At 38.9% G+C, this 22403-nt stretch overlaps 1 protein-coding gene across 2 annotated transcripts in view; it reads right to left on the reverse strand.

Moving 5' to 3' along the window:
* GCC2 (GRIP and coiled-coil domain containing 2) overlaps positions 1-15651 on the reverse strand; it is a 27153-nt gene extending 11502 nt beyond the window's left edge. For both annotated transcript variants that reach the window (XR_014687371.1, XM_084504819.1), the window contains exons 1-16: positions 15556-15651; positions 13773-13835; positions 13060-13144; positions 11934-12001; positions 10986-11090; positions 7770-10250; positions 7019-7088; positions 6254-6354; positions 6075-6173; positions 4872-4991; positions 3358-3522; positions 2881-2985; positions 2117-2279; positions 1485-1585; positions 1279-1356; positions 467-604 (exon numbers count right to left, since the gene is read on the reverse strand). Coding sequence is in view for 1 of the 2 variants with exons in the window: in XM_084504819.1 (XP_084360945.1) it covers positions 467-604; positions 1279-1356; positions 1485-1585; positions 2117-2279; positions 2881-2985; positions 3358-3522; positions 4872-4991; positions 6075-6173; positions 6254-6354; positions 7019-7088; positions 7770-10250; positions 10986-11090; positions 11934-12001; positions 13060-13144; positions 13773-13835; positions 15556-15561 (3948 nt within the window). In the remaining variant the exon portion in view is untranslated. The remainder of the gene's footprint in view (positions 1-466; positions 605-1278; positions 1357-1484; positions 1586-2116; positions 2280-2880; positions 2986-3357; positions 3523-4871; positions 4992-6074; positions 6174-6253; positions 6355-7018; positions 7089-7769; positions 10251-10985; positions 11091-11933; positions 12002-13059; positions 13145-13772; positions 13836-15555) is intronic.
* Between the last annotated feature and the right edge of the window lie 6752 nt (positions 15652-22403).

A 22403-nucleotide genomic window follows, 5' to 3' on the forward strand; every position in this document is an offset into this window, starting at 1 on the left:
ATTCCAGGCACATCTAACACTGTGTCATACAGCCAAAAAATAGAAATAAACCTCACCATTACTGTCAACTCCACACATAACTTAGCTGCCAATTAAGAAGCTGCTCATACAGCAGCATATTAAAAGGTGCTTGTGAATACACTTCATTGATTTTTCTTTTAAAGTGGTAGCTATGTTACTGTTTTTATAAGCAAATGATACTCTTCCCCCCCCCTTGTCTTTAAGAGGTAATTACTTCTCTTTTCTCCCCGATGTGTATACTTCCTGACCATCTTAAATGAATTCCAACTTCCTACTGCTACAAGGTTTTTCCTACTGGAAACTCAAGCCTGCAGTCCAGACAGTTGAGATTTTCCCAAAGAATTTCCCAATTCTTGACAGACAAAAGACCTGTATTTTTAGAGATGCAAACTGTCTCTAGACTGAAGTCTCCTTTCTATCTACGACATGACTTCTATGACAGTACCTGGGCTGCTCTGCATTCTTCTTGCAAAGTTGCAATTTTTTGCTGGTAAGCACTCAATGTACGCTGGTGTTGCTCAGCAGAGGTTCGTAGCTGTTCCTGGACTTTATGCTTTTCCGATGTTAATACAGACACTTGAATCTGAAAAGGCAAGTTGAAAACTCAGTCTTTAGTTTAACATTTTTCTTCCCTTTTCAAGAGGGTGTGCCACAGAGCACATCAGATTGTATTACAGTAAACCCTGCCCAGAATTGGTGAATATAAAATTAAAATCCAATAAAAATAGGACAAATAGACATAAGTTCTGATATACTTAAATAAAACATGGCATTTTTTAAAGAGAAAACTGAAAACTACAGTGGTGGGTGTGGCGACAGCATGTTAGAATAAAAAACTTCCATGCCACTATTTATCATATTCTAAGAGACTTTACACAGATGAAAAACACAAGATTTCTGCTGATGAAGCCACTTTTTTTTTTTTTTTTTTTAACTGAGCAGCTCCTATACTTAAAGTTATTTTAAAATTTATCCCAGTTAAAAGCTTCAAAATTATTTGGTTCTCTGTTTTGGGGAAAAGAGAAAAGAGGAGCAAGAAGGGGTAAACCTGTTTAAACAACATCACAGGGAAAATATTTGGGGAAAGCAGCAAAACAGAAAAAATCATTCAAGAAACATAACCAGTAACTAGATAATAAAAACACTCTTTCTTCAGCTTATATTCCATCTGCCCACAACAAATCACATCTGTATTGCTTATATAAGAAATACTAACTTATAACTTTATTATACTAACAAAGAAGTGAAATGTCTTGCCTTAAAGGATTCCACTTGTTGCTGACTGGCTTCCAGTTCCCCTTTCAATGATGCCTGCAACATTAGATGATCATTTTCCTGCATGATAGAAGCATCTGGTTAATTAAAAAAACCAAACCACAACAACTTAGTAATTCAGCTACAAGACCATTATTTAAAAGCCAGTTTAAAAATGGAAGTATGCAGTCATTAACTGCTGGACTTACAGCTTGTTTTGAATCAGCCAGTTCTTTTTTGGTTTTCACCAGGAGTTGTTTTATCTTGGCATTTCTTTCCTCATCTTGTTGCATAGTTGACTGAAGTGACTCTAGTGCAGAAAACAGTTACATGCTAAGAGAACTTCCCCTCCTATATTTCCTTAAAACTATTGGAAAAAATTTAAACAGTTCTTACAATCTATCAGAACTTGCTAAGTTACTTGTTTGCAGCAAGTTTATTGTATTATTTCTGTATCAAGACCTTCTTACAAATGAAACTGTTTCGAGAGTTCCACTTAAGGATAGTAAAAAACCAAAGTTTTTAACCACATGTTAACTAGTAAAGCTTTATAATTGTGGTATGTCAGAGTGAAAATCACTGCCAATCACTTTCAGAAGTAATGATTCTGTTAATCAGGTAAGAAACCATTTGTCAGTCATGCTATTTAGTTTTTCATTTGCTGATACTAGATCAAGCAACTGAAGACCTAGTAAAGTTTACTTTCTAGAAAGTATTTTCAACTATGTAACTGCTTAGTGTTCCCTCAAAATCTTACTCTCACTCATCAACTTCGGACGTATCTTTTTTTTAAAACCATTACTACTAATTGTGCCATACCTGCTGTTTATATTTTACTCACTTATTTCTTCCTGTAAGGTCTCTTGTTTCTGTTTCTGAATCCTCGTCTCCTGCTCAAGATCTTCTATTCTACTGTCTTTATCAGCAATCTTCTGATTAAGCTCTTTTACTAGCCTTTCATAATCAGCTATTTCCATATCCATCAGTGTACTCTTTTGAGCATCCTGCAAGTTACATGCCAAGAAGATACAAACTTAAAAATCTGCCTCAGCTGCCAAGAATTCCTTCCTCACCCACCCCAAAATAAATGAGAAATATAGTTGTTTGATCTTTTAACAAAAAGTCTTTATAACTATCGATACCCACAAATAATACCCACCCATCAGGTTTCTGTATCGTCAGCAAATAATTTGTTTTTGAATAAGAACCAGAAGCTTTAAAGCATCTGTTGACAATTTCAACAGTTTTAAGCAGTAGGTATTTTGCAGCTATTAGTTTATACCATCTTCACTCCTTGCAAGGGTGGCTTCTGAATAGTGCACTATACAAGTACTCCAAACACTTGAATTCTATTCCTTTCTAGTCATGATAAAATGCTTACCCAGGCTAAAAAACAACCCTCACTCTCCCCTGCCAAATACCTCCTCAAAAAGTACACACATCAGCTCTGCAAAGAAAAAAGGGTAAAAATCCTGATGTTTTTCCTTTTGCATACCTTAGGATTAAAGTCCTGAGAACAAAACAGGAGACATTAAACACAGCAAGAAGGACCAAAATCATTGGTAGTCTGTCAAGTACTAACACAGACAACAGTAATAACTGTACCTTTTTGGCCAGCTCTAATTCTTGAATAGTCTTCTGCAGATGCTTCTTTTCCTTCTGTAGTTGCGTCTGAAGCTCCTCCAATTCTCGGAGAGCACCACTATGTTCCTGAAATTTAAATACTTTTTGATTATGCAGTCAAATTTCAAAACAGATGTCAGATGAGTACACAAATTTACAACCAGACACACTCTCTACAGTTGCACAAAGATAAGATTCTTCAGGAAGTCACTGGGAACCAAAGAAAACTTGGTAAGACTATAAGATGTTGTTCACATTTCGTCAGTATCTCCAATTCACTCTAAGTGATAGTACTGCAAAGTTCTTTTAATGAACACACTAAGCCTTCAAAAGAAGACCGAATGAAGTAACAAGCATGGAACTTGTTCTAAAATAAGCACAATTTATAAAACACTTGCAGAAGTCACATTCACCGACAGTAATGCTTCAAATCCATTCACCATCTGCACATAATATTACCTTTATTTTCTGTTCTTTTAGAAGCCTTTCTCCTTCCAGTTCTTTTTCAGCCTTTGCCTTGACTTTTTGTAGCTCCAGTATCTGAGCTTCCAGCAGCTTAGTATTACATTGCAATGTTTCGACACGAGCCAGTAGATCTTCATTAGCAGAATGTAACTGATCGTGCTAAAATGATGGTAGCAGGAAGATAAGCTGAATTGGCATGTGACTGATTAATAAGATACTATCCATACTTAAAAAAACAAAAACACACCAACCACACTGATTTTCATCCATTTATCATATAATCAACACTCCTACCAATGATAGTAGAAAGTCTCATCCACCTTAATTGCTTTAAACCAGATTAAGAAACAAGCTAAATTAAAGTCACCAGCACAACTTGGTTATTTTATTCAGAGTCCCTGTGCCCAGCTTTCTGTATGACAGTTGTAACAAATTTGAAAAACACCTTTTGGCTCTCTGCAAGAATTGTTTCCTACAGTAATACGCAAGATTCAAATACTCAATCGCCCCACATCAAGTGCAGTTGTATTTATAACTGAATCACCATCCTATTAGTCCCCCCTAAAACATTTAGCTTCAGCACCACCAACCCTTCAATGAGATCACATCAGCACATAAGAAAGAACTCTTCCTGTGTCTGGACTACTGCTGCAATGATTAGCAGCAGTATTTTTGACATCTTCAATATTTTTATCTCAGTCTCTATAATGCAAATTAAGAATGCAGTATGAATGAAGTACAGGTGAAAGAAGCTAACAATTGCCTGAACAGTGTTTTTATTTACAAAATACTTTATGCAGAAGTTATTTTTCAATTTATTATAATCAGAGTATATGCTATTTGTGATTTTTTTTCCTTATGCTATTCACTGCTAGATTCTGTTTATAAGAAGAGTGGCCTAGGTCAATCTTCAGTGTAGTTATGTGGCCTGGGAATTTAAATCCTAAATCCCAAGCCCATTTCAGTTAGCATTGCAGAATGTCTCACAGATGTTTAATCCCATCTTAGACTTTTGAATGTCACTACAGTACTCCACAATGCATCCTAAAGTCTAATTCTGTAGAAGATCCAAAAATACCTCACCACAGTTAATTCCGTATGTTTAAACATTCAATTGGTTAAGCAACAGGCACATTTTGTCTAAGGAACTGAAAAAATTTAACACTAAGGTTACTGTGCTTCATGAGAAGCGTAGGTGTGAAATCAGAAATAGCCTAAGTCCAATACTTGTTTTTGTATTTGGTACATGCGACAGAGTTGTGTCTCTAACTGAAGAGAGAGCTGGACACCTGCTCTTTTTTGTGGGCTGACCTTCCTATTAAAAAGGCCAGTCACTCTGGACATCCTTAACTTTCTCACAGTCCAGATAAGCACCAGATGCTGAGGAAAAAATGAATTTCAAGTAACCATCCATAACACACTTTGGTAGTAATACATAATTTCATAACCAGTCACACAAACAAAAACTTAGCCCAGACACTTAGCTCAGACACAAACACAAAACTGACCTGCTGGGATGACACCTGTAGCTGTCTTGTGAGGTCATCTAGCTGACGTTCAAGATTAATCGCTCTGGCTTTTTCAGAATCCAGCTCTTCTCCTTGCTTATCATATTCCATCAAAAGATTCTTAACACAAACACACACAAACTTCAATTTCTACAATATACATCGCTTGTCTTTAGCACATGCTAAACCCTAGACACTTAGCCTTCCAATATTTCAGCATATGAGGTGCTTTACTGCCACATCAGAAGCATCAAAATGAAACTACAGCTGTAGTTTCATTACAAGAGAAACTGGGAGAAGTCATTTTCCGTTCATAAATTTCAGTTCATGAAACTATAGTAATTCAGGTTGGAAGAGACCTCAGGAGGTCTATGTTCAACCTCCGGTGTAAAGCAGGGTCAGCAGTGAGATGAAACAAAATTATTCAGAGCTTTGTCCAGTCAGGCTTTTCCAAGGACCTGACTACAAGGATGGGAGATGGCACTACATCCCTGCACAACCTGTTCCAAAGCTCGACTGTCTTCAAGGCAAAAATGTTCACTGTATAGACTTTTTTTTTTTTAAAAAGCACCTGCGTTTAAAAAAAAAATGTCCTTCTAGACCATAACATCTTAACTTGGACAAGAGTATTGAGAGAGATGGTGTTAAAGGCCTTCCTAACGTCAAGCTAAGTGACATTCACTACTCTCTTCTCATCCACAACTCCAGCTGCTCTATCACTGCAAGCAATCTGGCTTGGATTAGTCAGACATGATTTACTCTCAATAAATCCATGCTGACCATCCCCAGCCACCTGCTTCTCTTTCAGGTGCCCGGAGATGTGCTCCAGAAGGAATTGCTCCCAGGGAATTGTTAACTTTATCACTTAAGGGCTTTCTAACTGATCCCCAATGTTATGTACTTAAATTCATAGGAACAGATTTGCCTCAGCAACAGTGTTTGACACATACAATGCCAGATTTAAAGGGCCATTTAAGAATACTACCCAGTAGAAAAGAATTTCCTTGGTTTCTTCTGACAGTAGATACATGGTTCTGTTACTAGAACCTTACATTTCTTGATTGTGGTACTTAACTGCACTGGCATAATTTCTTTTACCAAACATACTCGTGCAAGTAAATAACGTATATCCAGGCTAGGACTCAAAAGCAAAGTATTTTTCTGACAATTAACCATCTTTTGTAGATACAGTTTTCTTCCTACCTTATAGCTTTCAGCTCCTTGAATGACATCTTTCATTGAAGCAGACAGCTGATCTTTTTCTGATTGAACCGACTCCAATTCTTCCCTCAGCAATTGCATCTTATTACAAAGAAGCATACGTCATTAAAACAGAACCCTACAAGCAGAACGCTTTTTGTACTAAGAAGTGGTCAGAGTACCTCTTTTCTGCTGGCATCCAATTCTTTCTTTGCTTTCACAGCAACCATCTTGATTTTATTTAGCTTCTCTCCTTTTTCTGCAGATTCTTTTTCCAGCCTTCCTAAAATAAACAAGTAAGAAAGTAAATAAACTTGCTTCTCCTCCCCCCAAGAAACAAAACTCAATTAGAACACAAATACTAGTTTGAAACAAAACAAAACCTAACATGTTGCAGGTATTCAAAGATTTCATTCTGCTAAGCCCTTCATTTCACTCTGAAGCTAGAACATCCAGCCTCACAGGTAAGCCTTCCCTGTTTCAAAGGCTTCCATTACAGTTTACAGTAAAAGCCATGTTTCTGTGTACTTCTACATATAATTGTAACAACTTAGAATAATTTTCTTTCTATTGTGTTGGGATGACTGCAACAAGGCAACAGTAGCTTCAGCAAAGCATTGCTTTCCTCTTTTCTTGGTAGCCTTAGGGATTCCTATTGACAAGTATTATCCGTATTAAAGATGAGATCTAGTACACTGTTTAGAGTTAAATGTACTTAGGAGGAAAGAAGAAATATCAAATGAAAACAGACAAAATTGCTAATGTTACTTTGAATGCCCAATGAGAGGAATGCTGTAGGAATTAGCATCGGTATCTACTTCCCCACCTTCCTTGGTGTAGAGGAAATATAGGACAACTATGCAGAGAAAGAAAAACTCCAAGTTTAACAATACAAAAAAAAAAACCCACAAAACTGTTTACATAGAAGACAACAGCAAGCAAGATACCGATTTTTTCCTGAAGCTCTGCTACTGAAGACTGTTGATCATTTTTCTCTGTCAATGTCTCCATTACATTCTGTATTATAAACAAAGATATGAGAAGTATTACAAGAAGTTTCTTTGCGATATCTGTTTTTCAACAAGCCACTAGCAGTTCCAGCTACAAGCTGGACTGCATCTGCATTCTTATTATCAAGGAAGTCTACATGTGCAGTTTCATATTAGCTTAGTAACTAGCCTGATAACTGAAAAGCAAAATTATGTTGAAAGAAAAACATTCCAACATTTTAACAGCTGTTTTCCATCCTATTCGAGGACAAAAAATGGAATACCATTAATACTGACTGACCAGCTGTCAGTTTTACATAACCATCAATACCCACGACCTGAAGTAGGAGTAGGTAATGCAGATCAAGTAGTTTTGTTTGAGATGGAGCCACAGAAAAAGGTGAAAAAATTAGGCCAGTTAGTCCATCTAGTTAAATGATCACTTTTGGCAAAACCAATAGGAAAACATTTTCAAATACAAGCACATTTCATCAAAACAGCATTAGGATTTTTGTTGCTGTTTGACTTTTAAATTGAGGGGAGTGAAGGGAATCTGAGGTGCTAGGCAACTCAGAAACACGCGCTTCCTAGAGGGGAAACTCACTTTGAGGCCAAGGAAAAAAAAACAAAGAGAATGAAAGTATTTTTTGAACCTTAATTCTGAAGACTTTAGAGGTTTAGTCTGTATACTTCAATAACAAAATATAACCTTTAGAGAACTCAGTTCGTCTTTCACATTTCTAAGTTCAGTTTCCTTTTGTTCCAGAACGAACTTTAAGTCATCTTCGTTTTTGGATTCTTTTTGCTGTTCTTGCATTTGACTTTCATAAAAAGCAAGTTTTCCAGATATTTCTTCAATCTTCGCTAAAAGCTCTTGATTTTCAATTGTTGTTTTGTCACCAGCATTCTTCAGCTCCTGGATGTCACGTTGAAGGGCTTCTTTTTCAGACAACATTCCTTCCAATTCTTCTCTCCAAAGACCTTTTTCTTTTTCAAAGTCCTCAATCAGGGATCTATGTTCTGTATACTGAGCTGCATTTTCTTCCTGTAGTCTCTCAACTTCCCTCTGCAGATGAAGAGCTTTCTCCTCATTCTGTAGAGCAAGGCACTGCTCTTCCTTCATTTTTGCCAAGCATTCATTTGCTATTTGTAGTAAGCTGAGAAAATCACAGTCCTCATCAGAATCTGAAACGCTGGACCCCACTTGCTCAAGGATGTGGTGTATCTGAGCTCTTACAAGGGAGCTGTGTGCTCGTTCACTTTCAAGTAATGATGAAATATGGTCTTTCTCTGCAGTCATCATCTGTAGTTTCTTTTCTAAGTTTTCAGACTGTTCTTTCAACCAACCATCTTTCTCAGATGTAATCTCTTCCAGCTTTTTACTTAAGTCACCTTTTTCCTGAATGATTTTCTCATTTTCCTCACGAAGAGTATACATTTCAGATGAAAGGTTCTCTCTTTCACCCACCAGAGAGTCAACCTGCTTTTCCAGTTGCATTAGCAGTTCAGCATTTTTATTCTTTGCAGTTAAAGTTTCATTCAGTTTCTCTGTTAATTCCTCCAGTTTTTTCTTCAGGCCACTATTGTCCTTGTTAACAACATTTATTTCTTGCTGAAGTTCCTGAACTTTTCCTTCTTCTTGCTTGCACCTCTCCTGAAGGGTTTCTCTCTCTTCACCCAAACACTTGACTTCATTTAAAATATCCTTGTTTTGATCAGAAAGAGATATGATCTTTTCTTCTAGTTCTTTGATAGCAACCTCTTTTTGGTGGACACAGCTTGCTATTGTGCCATTCTCCTCCTGAAGACTAACAACTTTATGTTTAAGTTCCTCTGTCTCTAGTTGATCAGATGACATTTTTTCTATTTCTGCCTTGAGACGATTCACAGTTTCAAGAAGAACATCCTTCTCATTGAAAGCAGCCCGGAGTTTCTGCTGTAGTTCACTGACATCAGAAGCTTGCTGTTGTCTCATTGATTCAAATTCCTTGCTGATCTTTCCAGCAGATTCTCCTAGCTCAGTCTGTAGTGTTTCCAGTGTTTCTCTCAGGGTATCATAATTGAACAATGCTTCTTCCTTCTCCTGAGTTAGCCTTTCAAGCTGTTCTTTAAGTTCCTGCATTTCAAAAACTAATTCCATCTTTTCTTTTTCAGAACTAGATAATAAGGTTTTATTTACTTCAGAAATTTCTCTCTCATGTTGCTCCTTTAAAGTCTGAATTTCTAATTTATGCTCTTCTGCTGTGGTTTCACATTGGTGTCTTGTTGTTTGAAGCTCCAATTTTAGCTTTTCAATTACACAACAATAATCTTCCTTAGTAAGCTGCAGTTCATTTATCTTAAATTCCAAGTCTTCCCTCTCATGAAAATACTCATCCTTTATGCGGCGGATTTCCTCTTCCAGTTTTAGTTTAACATTGCTCATGTAAGTTAGCTCATCTTTTAAAATGGCATGTTGAGATTGGAGATCTTCCAAGCTATGCTCCAAGTGTCTAATCTCTTCTTCCATTTTGGCTTCTATGCAAGGTTCTTCTTGCATATCTACAAGATTTGTCTTGTTCTCACTATTTTTATTTACCGCTTTTAGCTGCTCCAAGTCATGTTCTTGCTGGTCAGTGGAAGCATACGCTTCATCTTTCACATTTTTCTCTGTTTTTAAGTCCTTCTCTACCAAACTGTGCTGTAACTGATTTATGTGATTTTGCTTTTCTTCATTTTCTTTAGAAGATATTTCAATGCGATGCATCAACTCTGATACCTCTTCTTGATGGGCAATTTTTAATTTTTTAAGCTCTTCATTCAGACTGAAGATTTCATTATGGTAACATTGAGAATTGCTTTTAATAGTTTCTTGCAGACTTGCAATTTCTTTGGTTTTGTCATCATTCACAGTTTCCAACTGCTTGGTCAAGCACAAAATTTGCTCCTCATAAGTAGATTTAATTTCTTGGACATTGTCTTGTAATCTTTTAACTTCTTCTTGATTATCACTGTGACATTCAAGCTGTTCCACCAATTCCGTTTGTTTCTTCACTTGTTCCTCTAATTCTATTTTCAGCTTTGTTACATCATCGTTGTATTTGGATTGTGCATTTACTAATTCATTCTTCAGAGCTTTTATTTCTTCCAGAGAGTCGGTATTTGATTGCTCCAGTTGCTTCTGCAGTTCTTCTGTCTTGGCCACTGCAGCCTAAACAAACAGACAAGTCATCAAATGCTGATAATTTAGCACATAAATTCTAAATAAACTGTTTATAATAACAAACTGGAAGATTTAGGAGTCCTTAATTTTAAAAATTGCTATGATTTCTGAACAACCAGTTATGTTGGAACAACTCAATTCAGAAGACTCTGCAGAAAATACAAAATTGTTTACAGAATGAAAAACGAGAATTAAGTCTTAGATCATGTTTGCCTGCTTGGAAAGCAGCTACTGTGATTATGTATTAAAGATCAAATTACCTCTATAACATATTGAAGAAGCTAGAATATAAAACCATTCATCAATTCCATGTGACTGAGTCTTCACTTTATTATTAACTGAGATTATTGACATGATTTAGGTGACTTAGGTGACAGGCTGCTTCCTAAGAATATCAGAATTTAAAATCTCCTATTTACCCTAAGAAGACAGTTGATTTGGAGGCATTGCATATCTAGGCTACTGAAGCATGGACTGAATTACTTTTGAACAGTTGTGGGTCTAACCAATACATACAGAGATTTTACGTTTATTGTCAGTCCAATGAAAACACTGAAGTATCTGTTCTCTGTAGCCTCTAAATTACATAAGCCACCTTTAGATCTTCTAAGGTGTAACAGAACACACGTCAGCGAAGAAAGATTAAAATGGAAATGAAACACACGAACAAAAGCAAAAAAATAATTCTGAAATATTTTAGTAATGCTTTATTCATTTCAGTACCTCTGCTTCTTGTTTTCTTTGAATATTTTCTTTTTTCAGAGCTACACACTGCTGCTGACTTTCAGCTTTTTCCAGAAGCACAACATCCAGTCTTTCTGTGAGAGCCTAATTTAAAAAGAAAGAAATTATTGGAAAAAGGGTTCCTTAACAACAGAAGCCTGAATGATTTTTGCAAAGCAGTAAGAAGTTGCATATTGGTCAGGATTTTTTTTTTTTGCTGTGGTCAATTAAGTAGACTAGCCTGATCTTAAAAGTTACTTGCAGCCCAAATGGAACAGATACAGAACAGGAAGACTAGAACAATGATGTCGCTTAATAGGTTTTGTTCAAAATCTTAGTTGTGCTGAGCTGATTTATTTTTACTACCATGTAGGAAGAGGAAGAAAAAAGCTTCCCTTCTGTAGAAGGGAAATCTCAATCCAAATTATTAAAAATATTTCCCCAGTTGATGAAGTCCTCCTCACTGCCAATTTTCACTTGGATGTGCTGCCTATAACCCTTACTTTGAGACAGATGTTCTTGGCACTAAAATAATTCCAGTTACATTTTCCCTAAAGTATTTCTTGTGACATGCAACTTTAATTCTGCGTTTCTGATCTTATGGAATGACTGTCTCAAAAGACTTCAGCCATTTAGAAGTCTTTCTACAGCAGTCATTCGGAGATAAACAAAAGCCTTCCTAACCTATTACACAAGGACAAAGTCTTGCTGGGGAAATTTTTATTATTCTATACATTTTTTTCCTCAAAAAACTGTTTCCTGAAAAGCAGAGTAGAGATACACAGTAAGGAGGAAAAAAGATTTTAGGAAGCAACCTGAATTCCTGAAAATAGATCACAGATTTCAGTAACAGTTCTACAGCTGTTCACTACATATCACAAGTCATTTCTGTAGATCTATTTCAGCTAATATTATGCAATACATCAGAAACCCATTATGGATTCTTACCTGAATAATGTCATCAGCTCCTCCAGAAGCTGCTTTAGATTTGAGTTCTTCAATTTCTTTCTCTAGTTCTAAACAAAACAGTAAAAAGTAATACAGAACTTCCACATCAAGCAGGAATTGATGCTTTATCACAGTATCTAATTTCTAATAAATCCAAAACGTAACATCACTCTATTTAAGTCAGAGGAGCCTTAGCCCATGAATTTTTGTTGCCAAATGATACAAAGGGCTAACAGAAAGAACAAGCGTTCAGTGCTATTTCTCTGGTGCTAATGTTTAGCCTGATTTCCTGAGGAAACAAAGCTTCCTTGTTTGGGTGGAAAGACAACAAACAAAACCATGACAATTGTCTTACCTTCTATTTCATGGCCAATTTAAGACAGAGACAAGACGTTCATTTCCTACTAGCCCTCTAAAAATAGGCAGCAGGTTGGAGAAAAAGATCTCAAATAACCCCGCCGAAGAAACACCCAGTATAGCTCATCCCCATCCTTACTGTTTTGCTGGGCAGCTACCAGCAGCCAGCATGACTGTAACCCCAAAGAAGGGGAGGCGACACTAGTCCAAGCAGGGAGCCACTATAGGAAAAGGGACAGCAGAGAGGAGGGGGAGAACACATGGGAGCAGACATACTCGGGATACTTTTAGGTATTAACACAACATTTCATTTTCTGTGTTTTATGATTTCTTGTCCAAAGAAGCAAATGATCAAATACAGAATAGCTAACATTTCTAAAGAAGCCACTGCACTCCTCAACAGGACTAATTATGAAAAACCTCATAGAGATGCCCCCCTCCCATCTGCTTTCTTAAAGGTTATCCTGCTACAGGTATGTGGAACAGATAATGGCAAGCCCCACTTCCACAAGCTACACTGTTCCATCATGCTACATACATGATTAAGTTAATTTAATATTTGACAAAGGCAGTGCTGCTTTTTCTTCCATACCTCTCACTCTAGGGACTTGAGCCCTTATACTCCAACAAAAATAAGGAAATCACAGGAAGGAGAAAAAAGGAAAAGCCTTGAATTTAAATCTACCTAGCAAATACATAGAGTGAAATTAGGAAAGGTTAGATAGTACCAAGCATTAAAGTATAAATTATTCTCTCTCCAGTCAAGTACCTGTACATCTTGACTTCACTTTCTGCAGAAGCATCATTTGCTTTTTGGCAAACTTGATGAGATCTTCTTTGGGCAATGTGTCCAGCTGTTAAAAAAAAAAAAGTACTTATTACAGAAACTGACTCCTCTAGCTCAGAAGTAAACAGAAAACAGGGCATCTTAGCATCCAACTTTTAAGGAGTGAAATTTTAGGATGAGAAAGCCTTAGCACACTCATTAAGGACAGTAACAGGCCAAATTACAGAAGCTGTGTTATCCGGTTCTATCATTTCAGGTGCAGCATCAGCTAGAAAGGAGGACTCAGCTGGGAAAGGTTATATTTCAGTAGACTGGCTAAGGTGTTTGGAGTAACAAATTGAACAGTGTTTTAACCACAGCACACGTACCTAACATCAACATTGTTTAATTTACTTCTAACATATGCAAAGAAGCCTACATACATTATGAAACAAACTGCTACTAGAGCTAGATGCTATTAAATATTTTATTGGTTATTATGACAGAAAGCAAACATACCAGTAACATAACTTTTGTTTCATGCATTCTAAAATGCCTTAGCTTAGCATTCACACACCAATTTTCAGAACACCAAGAAGACATGAAATTGTTTAAAAATACCTTTATATCTTCCTATTATTCACAGCTAGCATGCTAAGCTGCTACCCTCTCAACCACTGAGAGCCAAATACACCAGGTTTGTGAGGTCTGATTACCTTTGATTTGCCTGATCCCGGTGTGACAGCGGAAGCCACCATCTCTTGCCCACCATCTTGTACCTACAACAAAACAGAGGTAAGATGGGAGAACTGAACTTTTTTTTATAGTGTACACTACTAAAGGAACCAATTGAAAGTCTACAAACATGGAGAGTAACTTGGTATAGTGGGAACTCAAAAAGACAGTATTTGTAGGGCCAGTAGGATAAAGGAGGAAAAATTGTGAGCTCTATTTGATTAATGCAATAAAACAGCAGAATTGAAAACTGCTAGATCAGTATGATCCTATGGCTTCATTACTTAAGTGGCATCTAGAGTTGTCACTCTAGCAAAAAAAATCTTTTAATTTACAGGCAATTAAAATAGTGTATCTATCTTGTTACTAAAAATGTACAAACCAAAAAAGCTTGTAGAGAAGCAGCAGTTAAATCGAACTTTGGCAACTTCTGAACAAATTGTACTCCTCAACTATGTTCTCATTTTCTTTAAACATCCACTCTTTAAACATAACATACTTAACACTAGAAGCTTCAGCCTGACAATGTAAAAAAAGCTGTGTGTGTGGGCACGCATTTGTGTGTGACACAGAGAGAGGGAGGGTGTGTATACACACCCACATCCTTCTCACTTTTATTTTGCTACTCTTTATTCTCATGAAGAAACCCTTGTAATAGAAACCAGGGAAAGAAGAAACTGGAAACAGATAGTGACTGACATTTTTTGAGAGAATAGCTAAGAGAGGTAACCTGAAAGACTAATTAGAAATAAGAGTTCAAGTATGGACCAAGGACAAAGACAGTTTAGTTATCTCTCTGGAGAGCTTGGACTCTCACATGGTCTAGAGCTTTTTGAGGAAGCAAACTTTTTTGTATTTCAGATTTCACGGTACACAGAGCTATGTCAACATTGACATTCTTAATATTTCAGCATTCCTATTAGTTAACCTCTGCAAGTACAAGCAGTATACTTGCACAGTATAATTATGGATAACACATTGAATGTACTGCTTAAAAAAAAATGACAGCACGCCTCTGTCCATACTATTGCAGGATCAGATGATCCTGTTATTTTTATCACAGAATCACTCAGGTTGGAAAGCCCTCCAAGATCACCTGGTCCCACCATCTCCCTACCACCACTGTCACCCACTAACCCATGTCCCCAAGCACCAGGCCCAACCTCTCCTTGAGCACCCCCAGGGACGGTGACTCCACCACCTCCCTGGGCAACCCGTCCCAGTGCCTGACTGCTCTTTCTGAGCAGAAATGGCTCCTCATTGCCAACCTGAACCTCCCCTGGTGCAACCTGAGGCCATTCCCTCTGGTCCTATCACTGGTTACCTGTGAGAAGAGGCCGACCCCAGCTCCCCACACCTTCCTCTCAGGTAGCTGCAGGGAGCAATGAGGCCTCCCCTCAGCCTCCTCATCTATAGAGGAAACACCCCCAGCTCCCTCAGCCGCTCCTCACAGGACTTGCGCTCCAGGCCCTCGATGCCCTTCTTGTTTACAGACACAGCGCCAGAACTACGCCTCACGCAAGAAAACGCAACCCGCATTACTTTTCCAACAACCGACCCCACCCGTGGCGCTTCACCTCCCCGCCCCCGCACGCAGAGGGGCGGCTGTGAGGCACACAACCCCTCACGACCCTCTCAGCCCTGCAGGATCACGAAATGGCGACCCCCGCCCTCCCTCCCCCCCTCCCCTCAGGGATGACGGCGCGCGCCAGGCGCGGGAAGCGGCGCGCGCTCCCCTCTCCCCCCCCCCCCCCCCCCCGTTACCTCCATGTCGGAGCCGGCTGGGCGCCAGGGCCGCCGCTACATCCTCCCCGCCACCGCTGCTTCCGCCTTCGTCATCCCTCCTCCCCGCAGGCCACGTGACGCGGCGCGCGCGCCCCCCTCCCCTCATTTTATAGGCCCGGCACGGGAGCTCCGCCCCCTTGGGAGGGGTTGGGCCACGCCCCCTCGGGCGCCGTGGCCCCGCCCCCTGAGCCGCGGGAGGCTGAGGGGGGCGGGGGTGTGGCAGAGGCGGGCTGCCCTGAGGGGAGCCGGGTGTGGAGGCCCCTGTGGAGGGGCTTTTGTACATCCATACACATTGTACACACATATACACACGTATATACATCCACATCTACACATATATGCACCACAGCAAATAACAGAAGCCAGTTATTAAGGCTTGAAGTTCATTATTTTAAGTTAGGAGCCCATTTCCTCCGTAGTTGGTTGAGGGGAGCGATGTTAGCCCACCGATGTTATCACACCGCACACCTTTCTTACCATAGTCGTGCAAGCAATGCTTGAAATGTTTCTCCCGAAAAGTGATTGATTTTTAATGAGAAGTTTCCCGGGAGAAAAGAGTTTAGGCACTTTGTTGCATTTGCAATTCACTGGGTAGATATTGGATGGCACTGAATTAATTGTGGTGCTGTGAGAGAACGCCTTTTGTTTTTGTAAAAAAACAGTCACGTTAAGCAAAATGCTGCTCTCGCAAGAATAATTTGTATTTGTCCAGGCCTTCCTATTGTCATTCTTCTTTTAAAATCCAAATGACTAATGGTGACTAAAGGCACAAAGGCTGTGTATACCTCCAATAGCATTTCCTTATTTCTTTTTCTCTGATGCATAATGTATGTTTATTGTATATTGTAACATAAGCAGGCAAGCAATTATGGCAGGAGCAGACAGTTCCTTGTTACAGAATTACAGAATCACCTAGGTTGGAAGAGACCTCCAAGATCACCGAGGCCAACCTCTGACCTAACACTAACAAGTCAAGTCCTCCACTAAACCATATCACTAAGCTCTACATCTAAATCTTATTCTCACAGAGGTTGCTGGCCAAGAACAGATCTCTATAACCAAACCACCAGAAGCTGCTTTTCCACAACTTCCATCCTTACACTCCTCAGAAGTCCCACTCTTTCCTCATCCACTTTGGGATGCTCTGAACTGGGTACCCAAGCCTGTGGTGCCACAGCCTAGGGTGGAGGTTTCATGCAACTTCAAGAAGAGCCTTTCTGGAGAGAGTCCTTGCCAAACCATCTTGTGGCCATAGCATTTGGTCCTAAACTATGCCATACTGCACAGCTCAGTCCTTCCAGGTCCATCTCTGACTGAAGCTGGATGTCTGGAGAGAACATTATAGAAAAGCCTAGCTGCTTTTTTTTTGGAAAACCCCAGAGAAACAATGTTTCTGCAAATGCATTCCTGCCTTCTGTCCTCTGAAAATATGTATTATGATCCAACTCTTGGGACATCACCTGACTATGCAGAAAATGATTTTGGAGATTGGCCAAGGCAGATGCACAAAGGTTTTTCTGATCTCTTTGTACTGAAGAGACTGAACTACCTGCTCACTCATCACAGGCTGACACCACCTGTTTCTAGCTGGAGGCACCCACCCCTTGACAGAGCTCCCTACTCCTGTGGGGTATATGTTTGTCAGGCCAGTTCTCACTCTGCCATCCCCCTTCATTTTGTGCAAGAGGTCTTAGCTACATTTGGCAAATAAAATAGTCTTGATGGTCTTTCCTTTGGGTCCTAAATTGCAACAGAAATTGCAAAGCATCCTGTATAGGAAGTAGTAGTTCTTCCTAAAATAAATAAAACAATAAGCATTGAAGATTTTGACTGCTGACTGTTTCAATTTGTTAAAACCAAGTATTTCTTACAGTAAAGTTGCTTCATATTTTTGGGGGAAAATGCTGATTCATACCTGCAATAGTCTTACATAATTTTCTTAAACAGATTGTGAATCTTATCTTATCTATCCAGAAGGAGCCAGTAAAATTGCATCTATGCAGCTAATTTGGGACCAGATAAGTGAGAAAAACAAGAATAATTTATGTGTTCTGTGTATTCTGTAATTTTATTATCTTTGTAAAGATAATTAGTTCTCATTTTTAAAATAGCATTGTTTATGTAAAACAAGATTGCCAGGAGGCTTATGAGATGTGTGGAGGCAGAGGATAACAAACTTTAAATCCTGCTTTCATTGAAAGGCCAAATTCCACAGGACTGTGGTTGGTTATTCCACTAAAGCAGTGTGTAGATGTTTGTTCAGTAGCATTGGAATTATTAGACCTGCAGGAATGTTCTGAAGAGAACAAAATGAGAAAATTACTGTAATTTTGCACCTGAGGAATGTTTCCAGCTTGCAGAGCTAATGCTTTAAATACTGGCTCTGTAGAATCTGCCTTTCCTGCCAGTTCTGTGGATGACAAACTTTCCTTTGTGAACCACTCCAGGCAAGCTAACTTTCTTGCTTTGAGTTACTTCTGTGGGTTCTGTACATGCAAAATTAGTATAAATGAAGGCAGGGTATGAATTTATAGCGTGTTAACTATTCACCCCTGTGTGGCAACTTAAAGTATTCTCCCTGCCCTGTGCAAATGAACCATAAATTGTTTGGCCATACTGACGTGGGTTTGGGTTTAGCAGGTTCCCACTGCAGTGGAATTGTACAGATATAGTGGATTAAAGAGGGTGTGAAGGGGGAGGCTATTCTGAATGCTTGTAGGATGCAGGGGCAGTACTGACCTCTGTATTTATCTCTATACTACTTTATGTGTGAAGGGTTTCCTTAGGTATTAAAAAAAAATAATAATAATAAAAAAATAAAATGTTTATGTAGCTCTTAATTCTGCTCTGAAATTGCAGAGATGAGAGGTACAGTCTGGTGTTCTATTACTAAACTGCAAAGCCCACCAAGCCTGTTTAAAGGTTATCATTAAACAAGGAAACTAACATTTTGTTTGAGCACCTGGGGTTGGGTCTGGCTGTAGAAGACTGTTCCATTGTTGACTGAACGTAAAAGCTCTTCGAACCGCAAACAGAAATAGTAGCAAATACAGATTACTGTGGGTTATTGGCACAGTAACAGGTTATTGTGAATCAAGTGGTCCAATTTTATCTTTTTTTTTTTTTTTTTTTTTTTTTTAATAGCTTCCTTGTTTTCAGATGTCCAGCCTCAGACCCTACCTATATTGCCCCTTTATTGCTACCTGTATTGCCCGTGCCAGAGAAGGACCCTGAGTGGCCTACTTTTGACATAATCCCTGTGTCTCCACAATCAGGTTAGATGTGCATAATTCAACTGTGAGCCTTCACGCAGTCTGTGCTCACACTGCTTATAAATACCACCTGCCCTTGCAGTAGCTTGTGCTGAGGCCCTTCTAGAAAATGATCCATGACTGATTTGCCTCTTCAATATTAACCATGGGACACTGCTGCATGACGACATTCCTGGTCCACCTACACAGTGCCTAAGTCTGTGCTTGGTCTGGAGGGCAGGCAGAGACAGGTTATCCAGCGTAAGCCCATGGCTTCAGGCCTGAAGGCTTGGTTGGGTTGCATCCTACAAGTATGGAGTGCTAGACTTTCTCTCTCATTGTGCTTCTAGCCTCCCTCACCTATAGCCTGCACTGAGCCAGGGCTTGTCTAAATCATCAAAGACAGCAGGGTGGTAGCTTCAATCCAGGTTTGAAATACAATGTTAGCAAAACTCTGGAAAATTCCAGAATTAATCATTAACCTTGTTGGAAAGATAAGGTTCCTTCTGAGCATGTTGACACAGATCACTATAAAAAATTTTATATTGTGTACATTATAGGCTAATATATTCTTATCCTGTAAAGACAGGACAAGTGGTATAAAAACTAGTCTCTGTCAATGGTCGGTTTCCTACTGGATAAACAATAACTTTCAATCCAAAGCAGGAAGCAAATCATCTGCAGTACAATTAGTGGAATGTAAAGCAGTGTTCCTCTGTCTTTGAATGCTAGCTAAGATAGAACAGCTTGCTTCTCTGCCTCTAATTTATTTGTTTGTTTGTTTGCTTATTTATTTTTAAGCTTGGTGCTTCTCCCATTCTGCTTTGTAAATGGATGCCTTCCACCTGAAAGTAAAACGGCTGGCCTAGTTCCTAAAGACAGTCAAGGTACAGTGAGATCACGACTATCCTGGAATTCATATAGCAATTCCTGGCAAAAACTCTCTATCAAAGCAGGAACCTTCATTAATTCCAGCAGGGGGATTTGTTCTGGTAGTTGTTAGTGCAGAGCTACAAAACAGGCACATGCAAACAGATTACATGGATTAATGAACACTGATTTTCAGATATTTGTTAGAGATTAATAACAAAGTTCCTTGGCTATTAAAACTCTGCTGGTACACTTTCTTAAAAGAGACAAGCAGCACTGAAGAAGTTGCTGTGGGGTTGCATTCAGCTAAACTGACACGAGTCCTATTTAAGCTGACATAGAAGTTGCACCTCTGTAAGAAAGTCAGGAAAACCATACTTCTGGGTAACTGGACAAAAATAAAGCACCAGTGTATGCTCGGCGCATATGTCTGACTGGAGCTCTGTACAGAGTTTTATCACCACAGTAAATAGAGAGTTACTTGTTTGCACCAGAAGCTTGACAGTAGTTCAGATTGACATGAAATAATTTAGTTAAATATGTACAAAATCTCCTTCTGCTGATGCTCATTGATTTACAGTATCAAAATAAATTAAGCTTTTTACCCCCTGAAGCCACTGTTAGTGAACAGTCTCTGTATAATACATCATTTAAGGCTCTTCTGTGCATAACAGCTGACAAACATAAAGATATGGAAGTTAAAGGCACTCTAGATATAGGCACCCTCCAGTTATCTGCCCAGAAGCACGCGCACATCTCTGTTGTAATACTGTGATAACAGACAACAAAACACTGTTTTTTCAGGCTGACTGAGGGTTTCATGCAAGCTATTTTTCAAACCCTTTCCCAAACTTTTGGAACCCCTTTTCCAAACTTTCCCAATAACTACAGATCCGCTTACTGTCATTTACAACAATTCATTGTTCCCTGTAGTTTTACAGAGAATTAATATTCAATTAATAGCACATTATAAATTATGACTGAATCCACAGGTTGATCTGTGTCGGCTGTGCTGGCTTAACAGAGCATAAAAGGCAGAAACACCCCATTTTTCTATTCCCAGGCCTGCTATATTTTGACATAAAGGTTAATATTTCTGTCTTTGAATTTATATATATAATATGTAAGGATAATGTCAACAGGGTAAGGAAAGTTAGTTTTTATTTACCCACATATCCAGTAGTTGCTTCTCTTCTTTCTGTTATTTTTTTTCCCTTTATTGTATTCTCTGACCTGTGTTACTTTTTATCTGTTTTTTTTTTTTTTTTTTTTTTTTCAGAGCAGCTGAATTCCAGTTGGGTGAAGGTTTACCTAAGGAAGAGAGAGTAAAGGTGACTTAGCCAATATAACTCAAGCCTCTATCACCCTTACCCTGCCGCAGTCACCTTCAGCATTTTTGTCCTTCTAATAGATGGAGAGATTTCAAAGGAGGAACAAATAGGTCATCTATGCATGTGACCTTTCGTACAGCTCAGCTGCTAAAATGTCACCCAACTACTAAGTTAAGCATTTTTTCCATTTACTGATGGCTCCTGTGACCCTGAACGAGGATTAGATTGACAAACAGCTGACTCATGTCATTTCATGGAGTGACCCAAGAGAATGAAAAAATGCCATAGAACAGGCAACGCCTTTTCCTCATTCTGGTGACAGCAAGTTAATAATGAACAAAAACTAGAGAAGCCACAGAAAGCTTCCCAGGCTCGTATTTAGTTTTGCTGCAAACAGCAGCACCTCTGCTAGGTGATTTTTTCTCAGGTAGTTGGTTTACAGAAATGTCTTTTTTATGGAGGCAGGAATCTCCATTGACCTAAAGCCCTCCCAATACCTACATTTGCACTTGTATAGCAAATGCCTGCTTCTAGGTCCAGTGTGTCCTGCATTTTTTAAGGGAAACTCATTGGATTGGGAGCTTACAATGTAACTTCCACATTTAACGGGAAGCCTTTTATTTGTCTCTAAACTTGATATTGATGCCCTTTAGAGAACTGCATTCATTTTAGATATTTAGATTAAATCGCTAGCCTGAAATGGTCTGTGTGTGCTGTTAGTGGCTGCTATTATTAAATCCCAGGAACCTTCCACAGACCAAAGAGAAAATACCCCCAGCAAATATTTTCTGTTTAGCTATAGAGACTAAAACAGAATTTTCCTCCAGCTGTGGCTGTCTATGTAGTTTTCCCCCGGCATTCAGAGTGTAAATGCAGTTAAACAGGAACTCTTCAGAAGTGGATTGGTAACAGTTGTTTATGCCTATAGAAACGCCTATAGATCATTTAAATTAATTTCCTACCAAAGTATGGCTACAGTGCTGGTGCTAATGCTAAGGCATTATATGATAATATTGGCCAGGCCCTATTGCAATTAAAAGTCCTCATTAGGCTGTTTGCATATTTGGTCAAGGGAAGAACAAAGAGGAGGAGAAGGTGGTAATGATACATTTGATTTGCGCATTTGCAAAGGTGGAGAAGAGGCAAGTGTATGCTGCAGTGACTCTTGTCCTGCTTCATAGCAACTTTCAGGATTTTCCAGATGTTTACAGAAGTTGATGATATCCGTTTCAAAAGGCAACAATGGCAAGAGCTTCTTGACTTGATGCAGTAAGAACGACTACCTCCACAGATGGAATATAGATAAACACCTCTATATAGCTCCTTACCAAGTTTTGTCAGTGGAATTAATGGGTATTTGGTGTTTTTGGAAATG

This window comes from Aythya ferina (genome assembly GCF_964211825.1).
Source record: "Aythya ferina genome assembly, chromosome: 1".
NCBI lineage: Eukaryota > Metazoa > Chordata > Aves > Anseriformes > Anatidae > Aythya > Aythya ferina.